At 43.2% G+C, this 12372-nt stretch overlaps 1 protein-coding gene across 1 annotated transcript in view; it reads left to right on the top strand.

Annotated features, from left to right (window-relative positions):
• The first annotated feature begins 228 nt into the window (after positions 1 to 228).
• Positions 229 to 12372, top strand: part of LOC120025507 (NMDA receptor synaptonuclear signaling and neuronal migration factor-like) — a 46663-nt gene continuing 34519 nt past the window's right edge. The window contains exon 1 of the mRNA XM_038970075.1: positions 229 to 299. Within this exon, the coding sequence (XP_038826003.1) occupies positions 229 to 299 (71 nt within the window). The remainder of the gene's footprint in view (positions 300 to 12372) is intronic.

The following is a 12372-nucleotide window of genomic DNA, read 5'->3' as shown; positions in this document are numbered from 1 at the left end:
CTCACACATGCACTCTTTAGACACAGTAGGGAGAAGAAGCGCTGAATCTATTGTTTTCTTTCTGAGAGAGCGCTCTGCAGACCTTAAAACACAAAGATTCCTGCCGTAGTGGAATGCCTGTGTCTGTCCTGGATTTCCTTTAACGTTCTAGTGTTTTCTCGCCGAATTTCTCCATCCTTGGTTTTTCTGGAATGAGCTGTTTCCTGCCTGCGTCGTTTCCATGCCAGCATGGGAACTGTCGTGTCTAAAAGGAAGAATTTAAGAAACGATGCGATATCTTCCGTGGCAGCAAAAGTTAGGTGAGTGTCCTGCCCTCTTTCCCGATCGACCACCCACCAACAGACTAGCCTATCAGTATTGCCGTCCTACTGTAGCAGAGATCTGCTATGCTACCAAGTTACTGAACATAGTGTGACATAATAGTGACATTTAGGATAACCAACGAATTTGTGTAATTGCGCGTTTATAAACGCCTCAATCTATTCATGGTGGGTCCTCCAGAATTCTTCCACGTAACATCGTCCGTGCAGGACAGGCAGGCTACAGCTTATAACCATCGTGGAGCAACATCAACCCGTCGCTGCGTCTGCAGCTTGCTCGACATGACTTGGTTGCACAAATAGCGTGGAGGAATCACACAATTTACCGCTTTTGATGCCCAAAGTTGTCTTTGTTCTTATCATTGACGCAAGCAAGTCTCCAAGTGTGCATCATGACAGTGAATATTTCACTGATCCTGCAGAGCTGTGTGGTGCAGTGCAATTTAAATGCTCTGTCTGCATCTTGTTTACAGACAAAAGTTACATTACCACTATAGCATAACCTCTTGAAGGTAGCCTATTGGTTATTGTGCCAAATTCAAACATGATATGCAAAAGATGGCAACATCGCCTAACCCATGTAGGTTACTGTAGCCTGTGGCCCACTGCACTGGTGACTTGTTTCTACAAATATAGGCTCCAACTGGATGGATTAGATATGAAGGACACTTACCATTTACCGATATCTTTATAGAGAAACAATATTTTAACATATTGCACAAATTGGATTTGTAACATATCACACAAATTGCAAAATGCTATGATACGAATTCATAACATATCTCACGAAATGGTTGACGTAGTACACAATTGGATGACGTAGTACAGAACAAATGGGGACCTGTTTTGGCTCGTGAGCACCACTTTCAAAAGTACTGGCTGAAATTATAGAAAAGTTAGAGAGTGCTACCGTTCTTGGATGCACTGGTGTTGCATCCTGCGGGCAAATGATTGCGCTATCAATTTATCAATCAGCCGCAATTGACTCGGGCAACTTCGGTGATCAGCCATCACAGTGAGTGATTGCACCGGTCGGAGCAGGGCAACAGAATGCCTATAAACGCCACCGTTAAGTTATTCAGCAAAGGAAGCAAAACTAATCGTTACTTCTCATGTCCCGTAAACACAGGTCGTTAATCTTGGAGATTTCTGACACCCCCTCACCCAGGCTATAATGCCAAACAGCACCGCAATAACATTTGTTCTTAAATTGGCTATGCGCAGGTTTTCTGTGTTCACTGTCTGGGTCTATCAAGCGGAAGAACCCACAGTTTTCTCAATGCATGTCGTCTGCTTATGGATTCCCAAGAGATGGATCGGTCTGGACTCGATTTGGCCAATAGTGTAATCAATGTGATGGCTCCCTTGTACCGTCATGGCTGCTGCTGCACCTTGGTGAGATTAAATAAACCGTACAGCAGGTGGACATTATTTAGGAGAGTAGTTCACAGAGATCAATATGCAGTATCTGATTGGTCATACATGAGTTTTCACACAGTAGTCTTCTCTTAACGGAGGTCGCGGAATGACCTTGCAGATGCTGGGTTTACTCCACAGACAGATGTGGGATGGCATTGGCATGGTTACATAATTCTGTGAGTATGCGTGCGTGCGTATGTGTGTGTATGGATATGTGTGTTTGTTTGTGTGAGCCCTCTCTTTATTCAATGCCGCGTGTGTGTGCGCACAACTCTCTGTGCTGCAGTATTCTCGGTGTACACACACAAAGGGCTGTGACAAGAGAGAGGGGACCTAGAGCACGTAACAATATCACATGGCACACACACACACACACCAATCTCCTGTTTGACACATTGACATGATCTCTCATGTCATACACTTGACTGGAGTACGAATGTTATGTTAGAACAAACAGTCATACACACCAGAGACAACTGGTGCCTCTCCAGGCTCAGTACACTCATCAGTACACTCATCAGTACACTCATCAGTACACTCATCAGTACACTCATCAGTACACTCATCAGTAAGCTCCATCCTTTACCTTCATTACTGTGATCACACATCTAACACAGAATATTCATCCCTCATTCACCTGCATACTGTATGAACTCATCAATCCATGGTCACGCACATTACTAACCTAATCTCTCACACATACACACTCACTTGTGTGTGCGCACATACACACATACAGTACCAGTCGAAAGTTTGGACACATCTACTCATTCAAGGGTTTTTCTTTATTTTTACTGTTTTCTACATTGTAGAATAATAGTGAAGACATTAAAACTATGAAATAACACATATGGAATCATGTAGTAACCAAAAAAGAGTTAAACAAATCTAAATATATTTTATATTTGAGATTCTTCAAAGTATCCACCCTTCACCTTGATGACAGCTTTGAACAGTCTTGGCATTCTCAAATTAAATTGTATTGGTCACATACACATGGTTAGCAGATGTTAATGCGAGTGTAGCGAAATGCTTGTGCTTCTAGTTCCGACCATGCAGTAATATGTAACAAGTAATCTAACAATTTCAGAACAACTACCTTATACACACAAGTGTAAAGAAATGAATAAGAATATGTACATATAAATATATGGATGAGCGATGGCCGAACTGCATAGGCAAGATGCAGTAGATGGTATAGAGTACAGTATATACATATGAGATGAGTAATGTAGGGTATGTAAACATTATATAAAGTGGCTGTCACGTTCCTGACCTGTTTTCCTTGTTTTTGTATTTGTTTAGTATGGTCAGGGCGTGAGTTGGGGTGGGCATTCTATGTTATGTGTTTCTATGTTTAGGTTCATTGTCTATTAGCCTGATATGGTTCTCAATCAGGGACACGTGTTTTACGTTTCCTCTGATTGAGAACCATATTAAGGTAGGTTGTTCACACTGTTTGTTTGTGGGTGATTGTCTTCCGTGTCTGTGTATGTCGCACCACACGGGACTGTTTCGTTTTCGTTCGTGTATGTAGTCTGTTCCTGTTCGTGCGTTCTTCGTGTTATTATGTAAGTTCGTTTGTTCAGGTCTGTTGACTTCGTTTATTGTTTTGTAGTTTGTTCAAGTATATTTTCGTCTTCATTATTATTATTAAAATCATCATGTATTCCACCTACGCTGCATTTTGGTCCAATCCTTCTCGCCTCTCCTCATTCGAGGAGGAGGAAAAATATGATGACCGTTACAGTGGCATTGTTTAAAGTGACTAGTGATACATTTATTACATCCAATTTTTAATTATTAAGTGGCTAGAGATTTGAGTCAGTATGTTGGCAGCAGCCACTCAATTTTAGTGATGGCTGTTTAACAGTCTGATGGCCTTGAGATAGGCATTCTCTCAACCAGCTCCAAGAGGTAGTCACTTGGAATGCATTTCAATTAACAGGTGTGCCTTGTTGAAAGTTAATTTGTGGAATTTCTTTCCTTCTTAATGTGTTTGAGCCAGTCAGATGTATTTGTATTTATTATGGATCCCCCAGCAGCTACTCTTCCTGGGGTCCAGCAAAATTAAGTTTATACCATTTTAAAACATTACAATACATTCACAGATTTCACAACACACCGTGTGCCCTCAGGCCCCTACTCCACCACTACCATATATCTACAGTACTAAATCCATGTGTGTGTGTGTGTGTATGCGTGTGTCTGTGCCAATGTTTGTGTTGCTTCACAGTCCCGGCTGTTCCCTAAGGTGTTTTTTAAATCTGTTTTTAAATGTAATTTTACTGCTTGCGTCCGTTACTTGATGCGGAATAGAGTTCCATGTAGTCATAGCTCTATGTAGTACTGTGTGCCTCCCATAGTCTGTTCTGGACTTGAGGACTGTGAAGAGACAGTTGTGTTGTGACAAGGTAGGGGTGGTATACAGAAGATAGCCCTATTTGGTAAAAGACCAGGTCCATATTATGGCAAGAACAGCTCAAATAAGCAAAGAGAAACAACAGTCCATCATTACTTTAAGACATGAAGGTCAGTCAATACGGAAAATGTCAAGAACTTTGAAAGTTTCTTCAAGTGCAGTCACAAAAACCATCAAGCGCTATGATGAAACTGGCTCTCATGAGGACCGCCACTGGAAAGGAAGACCCAGAGTCACCAGTATGTCTCTCTCATGCACAAAACCATACTTTCATGTCTGTGTTATACAGTAGGAGCTGGCCTATATTCTTGGTATTCACAGCCAGGCCTTTGCTCCGCGACATTGTGACTAGAGAAAGCTATTAAAAGGGTGTCAGGGTCTGTGGGCTCAACACACATGAGCTCCAAAGGTGGTCTTGCTTTCACACACATGCATACACATACACACACACATACGCACACACACACACATTCACGCACACAAACAGACATACGCACATGCACGCACATACATACACACACACACCAAACAATCATTATTTCCTCTACACACACACACACACACACACACACACACACACACACACACACACACACACACACACACAGACCTGCTGGTACACAGAGTCCTACCCTCCTATTCGATGCACCCCGTCCTACTTTCCTCTCCACTGTCTGAAGGGCAGGCAGGGCTCTGCAGCTCTGCAAGCTGCTCCTCATATCAAAGCTTTCTTTCTGCAGTGCCTCTTCTCCTGCTCTATCCCACTGAGCTTTGCCCTTTGCCTTCTCTCTTCTCTCCCTCTGTGTTCCAGAAAGAACCCTCTGTCCCTGCTGGATCACAACACAAACTGTACCATGTTCCCTCTTCATCTTGGCTACCTACTTAAATGCACTTCATTTGACCTTCCCCTTCCCTCTCTGTATGAGCCTGAAGCAGTGAAACAGAAAGTCTCAGGTGAAAGTGTGTGTCCTGTGTTAGTGGGACATATGGCTGAGCTCCGTGGCTCCTCTGTGCTCCTGTAGGCTGGTGTCTGTGTGATGGATGCCAGCTGTGCTCATCCACAGTGGCGAGGCCTCTGTCCGACTCTTCCGTTCCCAGTGTTAGCATCAGGAAACACAGTGTCACTCTATGGAGGGAGGGGCTCATTGAATAGCTCCGCCAGGTGACATAGCCAATGACTGGAGGTCACACACACCTCAGCCTGCGGGCGTCCAGACAGCCGGTGTGTGTCCGGTCTCTGAGTCATCAGTCATTACTGTTTACCGGTACTTTTAAACACTCTTGTTAGAATATACCGTCTGGTGAAGAGTGATGCTTCACCTCTTTACAGCACACAGTGCTTATCGTATAGAGGTGGGTGGGGTCGGACAGTTAATCCCATCCCACAGCCACTCTAAATGTTGAATGGACAGTGCAGGCAGTGTGTTAGACTGACGCAGAGAAGATGCAGAGACACCTGCCTTTTGCCAAGGTGTGTATACCTGATAGCATTACAGATCACACAAACTACTGAAACGTTCAAACCGCTGAAGCTAGAGCAATAGCTAGCTCACCCTGGCCTGCAGCCTTTTGGATAATGTTTGAAAATCTGTCATCAGGAAAGTCCCCAAATCCTTGATCTGTGTATCCTTAAGGAGCGTCATACGACTGATCAGTTGAAGGGCATTGGACTACTAGAGCTCTGAAACATGTGGGACTCACACTTCTCACATTCAGACAAAATATTTGGGGTTTCTTTCAAAGAAATGGCAGGCAGGTTGAAGGAGTAACAGTAGAATGAGTCATTTCTATGGCCAGGGCATTGTCTGTGGTGATGCAGTGTAGCAGATAGACCACAGGCTCAAACTATGTGCTCCCTCACTTCTCACATAATAGTTTTCTCCCTCTCTTATTTATTCCTTTACTACCCTTTAATCTGTTGCTTTTTCTGAGCTGAACTATCCTAAACTAAGTATACTCAAGTGTAAAATGAGCCAGCGAGCTCCTGTGTTCTCTGTCCCTTTCCCTCCCTCTCATTCCCTCTCTTCCTCCCTCTTTATTAGAGGCTATTACAGTGCTTGCTGTAATTACGGTAATTGGGTGAGATGATACCAATTTCGAAGTGACTCTGACACATGGCAATAAGGCCTGTGACACTGCTGTCATGTTGGGTGCTGCTTATGTGTGGTTGTGTGTGTGTGCGTGCTTATGTGTGTGTGTGTTTGATGAGCTGCATCGTGGGCAAGTGAGAATTCGCTGCATCACTCAGCGTTTAGGAGGCTGATGTGGCACCTACTCTCTGACGAGGTGACATTTTCATCGGTGCTCTGATCAAGTGCTGGGCCCCTATGCCCTATAAAACACCCCTACAAGAGCCTGCAATTAGAGAGCCAAACCACTCACAATTCTCACGTGGATTTGAACTCAGGGAGATGTGTTATGCAGCTGGTTAGAGAAAACCAATTAAATTAGTGAAACGGTGAGAAGATTTGATTAGCCAACATTTAGAGATCTTGCTGGCCAACCTATTTTTTTATCCATGAGAGTGGAAAGGCTGGGGAATTGGTCTGCAGGTAGACTACTGGTAATCCTGCCAGTCAACTGATGGTCGTCTTCAGGCATTAGTTGTTTGTCCTCTAAATGATATTGGAGTATGTTGTTTCACTGCATTAAGACACAAAGAGAAATGAAAGGGAAGAGATTGTGAGTTGATAGAGAAAAAGGAACTTGCATTTAGTCTGCGTTTACACAAAAAAGAGCTGATCTGATTGATCAAAAGACCAATTAGTGGAAAAAAGATCAGAACTGTGCTGCCTGTGTAAACTCAGCCAATGTGGACTATTTGTTTTTGGTATCTACAGTGTGATGAAGTGGTGTGTAGAACTCTATATTGGCCCAATTAGTGCCTCATGATCAGAAGTAAAACGGTGCCCCCTATTGGCAATCTGCAACAGAGCAGGAGCCAACAGAACAGATCCTATTATTGACCTATACAGACTCAGAAAATACTCTATACCGTGGATTTGTCTCTAACGTGTTCTCTTGTACAATGAGACTCTTCTGTGTAGTTTTGACGTGAGTGTGTTGCATGTGCCTCTGCACATCTGGATGCAGTATCATGCTTTCTTTCGTCCTCTTAATCTCATGATAATACCTCTATACTTACACAGAGTTCAAACTCTATACTATAGTAGGATTCTCACCATGACCTTAGTGTAGCTAAAGCCTCAGTGTCTTGGGCTACAGGCATGGCCACTTTTCATCTCCATTTTCTCTATCTCTGCTGTCCCTCTGGTTTTCTTTCTACATCCTGCTCTCCCTCCTCTTCTTTCCCTCTTTCATCTTTAATATGCCCCTTCTCTTCCTCTCAGTTGTAATCTTCCTCCCCTCCTTCCTCCTCCCTACCCCAAATCCACTACCTTGTCGCTCTCCTCTCCACTCACATGTCTGGTAGCATGCACACACCCTCCCCCCTTCGTTCTCTCTCTCTCTCTCTCTCTCTCTCTCTCTCTCTCTCTCTCTCTCTCTCTCTCTCTCTCTCTCTCTCTCTCTCTAATATGCAGTCTCACTATCCCTAGTGTTCCCTCCCTTCATCATAACTATATACAGTTAAGTATTTCCCAGATGTGCTTTATCCAGAAAGAGAGAGAGAGCTATGAATGATCTGAGAGACAAGGCAAGAAGGGCCTTCTATGCCATCAAAAGGAACATAAAATTTGACATACCAATTAGGATCTGGCAAAAAATACTTGAATCAGTTATAGAACCCATTTCCCTTTATAGTTGTGAGGTCTGGGGACCGCTCACCAACCAAGAATTCACAAAATGCGACAAACACCAAATGTAGACTCCGTATGCAGAATTCTGCAAAAAAATATCCTCTATATACAACTTAAAACACCAAATAATGCATGCAGAGCAAAATTAGGCCGATACCCACTAATGATCAAAATCCAGAAAAGAGCCGTTAAATTCTACAACTACCTAAAAGGAAGCGATTCTCAAACCTTCCATAACAAAGCCATCACCTACAGAGAAATTAACATGGAGAAGAGCTCTTTAAGCAAGCTGGTCCTGGGGCTCTGTTCACAAACACAAACACACCCCACAGAGGCCAGGAAAGCAACACAATTAGACCCAACCAAATCATGAGAAAACAAAAAGATAATTACTTGACACATTGGAAAGAATTTACAAAAAAACTGAGCAAACTAGAATGCTATTTGGCCCTAAACAGAGTACACAGAGGTAGAATACCTGACCACTGTGACTGACCCAAAATGAAGAAATCTTTGACTATGTACAGACTCAGTGAGCATAGCCTTGCTATTGAGAAAGGCTGCAGAAGGCAGACCTGGCTCTCAAGAGAAGACATTCTGCCCACAAAATTAGGTGGAAACTGAGCTGTGCTTCCTAACCTCCTGCCAAATGTATGACCATTTTAGAGACACATATTTCCCTCAGATTACACAGACCCACAAAGAATTTGAAAAAAAATCACATTTTGATAAACTCCCATATCTATTGGGTGAAATACCACATTGTGCCATCACAGTAGCAATATTTGTGACCTGTTGCCACAAGAAAAGGGCAACCAGTGAAGAACAAACACCATTGTAAATACAACCTTTATTTATGTTTATTTATTTTCCCGTTTGTACTTTAACTATTTGCACATCATTACAACACATAGCCATAATATGACATGTTTTGGAACATTTGGTAATGTAATGTTTACTGTAAATGTGTTATTGTTTATTTCACTTGTGTTTATTATCTATTTCACTTGCTTTGACAATGTAAACATCTGTTTCCCGTGCCAATAAAGCCCCTTAAATTAAAATTTAATTGAGAGAGAGAGAGAAAGAGATTATTTTTGCTGACTCCAGAGTCATGATTTGTTTTTCTGAGTGACTCGTTCATTTGACCTGCTAGAGCTGGCTGCAATGAGTCCTACAGCAGGATTAATACACGCTCCTCCGGCTCAGCGGCTTTAGAGACGTGCTTCAGCATAGGCATGCAGGAAATAGATAATGAGCATTGATAAGAAAAATACATCTTTAGAACTGATATACTGAACGGGTATGAACGGGTATGAACGGGTATGGTGCAAGAGTGAATGCAATTAATTGATTATTGAATGTTATGATGGACACAGCTTTGTAGAACCTTAACATATAATGCCTCTGCTCAACAAACTGGAATTCGAGAACAAATCAAGATGGTGCCGAAGAACATGGCTGACGTTTTACATTCTCCCAACCAATTGTGCTATTTTGTTCATTTTTTTGCGTTTTGTATAACTTATTTTTTAACTTATTGTGTACATAATGTTGCCGCTACTGTCTATTACGACCGAAAATAACTTCTGGATATCAGAACTGGGAAACTTTTTCCTTTAATGACTTCGATGAGAAGGATATCCTGCTTTCACCGGAACAGGCCCAGATCCACGCCTTTTGCGTGAAGAAAAGAAGCAGGAAAAGGGGCCGCAGATCGAGCATCCTTCTGAGAATCCGGAGGCGAGCGAGTAAACTCCCACTGCCGTCCGTTCTTCTTGCTAACGTGCAATCATTGGAAAATAAAATTGATGACCTACGATTAAGATTATCCTACCAACGGGACATCAAAAACTGTAACATCTTATGTTTCACCGAGACGTGGCTGAACGACGATACGGATAATATAGAGCAAGCTGGACTTTCCATGCACCGGCAGAACAGAGATGCTACTTCTGGTAAGACGAGGGGTGGGGGTGTGTGTCTATTTGTCAATAACAACTGGTGCGTGATGTCTAATATTAAAGAAGTCTCGAGGTATTGCCCGCCTGAGGTAGAGTACCTTATGATAAGCTGTAGACCACACTATCTACCAAGAGAGTTCTCATCTATATTATTTGTAGCCGTCTATTTACCACCACAGAACAAAGCTGGCACAAAGACCGCTCTCAACCAACTCTATCGTGGACAACAGGAAAAGGCGGGCCGAACAGGCCCCCATTAACATCGACGGGGCTGTAGTGGAGCTGGTCGAGAGTTTCAAGTTCCTTGGTGTCCACATCACCAACGAACTATCATGGTCCAAACATACCAAGACTGTCGTGAAGAGGGCACGACAAAACCTTTTCCCCCTCAGGAGACTGAAAAGATTTGGCATGGGTCTCCAGATCCTCAAAAGGTTATACAGTTGCACCATCGAGAGCATCCTGACCGGTTGCATCACCGCCTGGTATGGCAACTGCTCGGCATCTGACCGTAAGGAGCTACAGAGGGTGGTGCGAACGGCCCAGTACATCACTGGGGCCAAGCTCCCTGCCTTCCAGGACCTATACAAAAGGTGGTGTCAGAGGAAATCCCATAAAATTGTCAGAGACTGTAGTCACCCAAGTTATAGACTGTTTTCTCCGCACGACAAGCGGTACCGGTGCACCAAGTCTAGGACCAACAGGCTCGTCAACAGCTTCTACCCCCAAGCCATAAGACTGATGAACAATTAATAAAATCGCCACAGGACAATTTACATTGACCCCCCCCCTCCCTTTTGTACACTGCTGCTACTCGCTGTTTATTATTAATGCATAGTCACTTCATCCCTACCTACATATACAGATTACCTCAACTAGCCTGTACCCCCTAACACTGACTCGGTACCGTGCCCCCTGTATATGGCCGAGTTATTGTTATTCTTATTGTGTTACTTTTTATTTTAGTCTACTTGGTAAATATCTTAACTCTTCTTGAACTGCACTGTTGGTTAAGGGCTTGTAAGTAAGCATTTCACGGTGAAGTCTACACTTGTTGTATTCGGCGCATGTGACAACTAAAGTTTGATTTGGGTTGATTTGAAATCATTAGGGGGCTGCAGTTCGCAAATGACATTGCGCTTATCACCCTCACATGCTGACTAAACCGGCTCCGTGCGTCTGCGTGCGCCATCGTGTGCATCTTGATTTTGTCTATCCCCACCAGATGCGTTCATGAAACACAGGTTAAGTGGAGAAAGAGATGGATGGAGAGAGAGAGAGACAGAGATGGCGATGGCGATGGTGAGGTGGTTTGCTCTCTCTGTCTCCTCTGTTTTTTTCTCATGTTTTATGGATGATGTGTATCTCCCAGGCCACTGTGTGTATCCTGTTGTTGGTTTTAATCAAAGCTCCGAGCTACTGAATAATAAAAAAGGGAAAAATGAAAAAGTATTCAGAAGCTTCAGAAGGGAAGGAGTAATTACCCATTACATCAGACCAGTTTTATTCACACTGCACAGAGAGAGAGCTCCCAGCAGGCCTGACTAATCACACCATGACGAAGTGCACTCGCTCACACACACGCGCATGTGAATGGGCACATACACACATGCATCCACAAACATAGACATAGACACACAAACAGCATTCCAGGGAGGATGCTACTGTTTAGCCAGAGAGGAAGGAGGAAAGTGCAGTGACAGAATCACATTGACACATGCTTGCAGGGTTATTTTTACATGTCGAGCCACTCCTTTACTGGTGACACCCCCAAACCCAGAGAACCAGACTGTTACTGTGACTGTTGTGTGGAAGAGCTTAAAGCAGTATGACATCTACAGTGCCACAGAGGGGCTCTGAAGTGGATCCTTTTGACTGATGAAATACTAAGGGGGAGAGAAAGGGAAGAGAGAAGAGGGAGCTTTTCTCTCTCTGTCTCTCATACTTAAGGCTTCAAGGCAGTCCTAGGGAATTTCTGTAGGAGATCTCCCGGTATTCCCGCTGAAACCGGAAGTGCTATTTAAAAGCATATAATACCAGCGGAAAAAATCTGACATGATTATGCCATTGTAATTGTAGAAATTTAGGCTACACATGAATCTGATGTTTTCTTTTTGTATTTGTTTAAATTTAATCAACTCAAAGTTACCACACTATTTTGTTGATGTAGCCTAGTTTTAAGGTATCCTAGGTCTATGAATCACTGTTGGCCGACTGGTCAAATATTATGAGGTCTAATGAAAATTACATTTGTTTTAGCCTACCTTTGGAAAATGTCAGGTGGCTTTTCTCTCCCCTTGCACCTGGCTATTGTTGGAAATTGGGAAGGTTATGACAGTTTTTCCTTCATGATAAACCGCTTATTGTGGTGATAGTAACAGGGAACATCAAATTCTCCACTAAACAAACAGACCTAGGCAGAGATTCAGCACCATGGATAGCGCAGTTGATCAATTGCCCCCGAATCTGACCAGTAGCCCATTGTGCGC

The sequence above is a fragment of the Salvelinus namaycush genome, chromosome 31, assembly GCF_016432855.1.
Source record: "Salvelinus namaycush isolate Seneca chromosome 31, SaNama_1.0, whole genome shotgun sequence".
NCBI classification, from domain to species: Eukaryota; Metazoa; Chordata; class Actinopteri; order Salmoniformes; family Salmonidae; genus Salvelinus; species Salvelinus namaycush.
The sequence above is the reverse complement of the archived record's forward strand: the minus strand, read 5'-3'. Positions and strand labels throughout refer to the sequence as shown.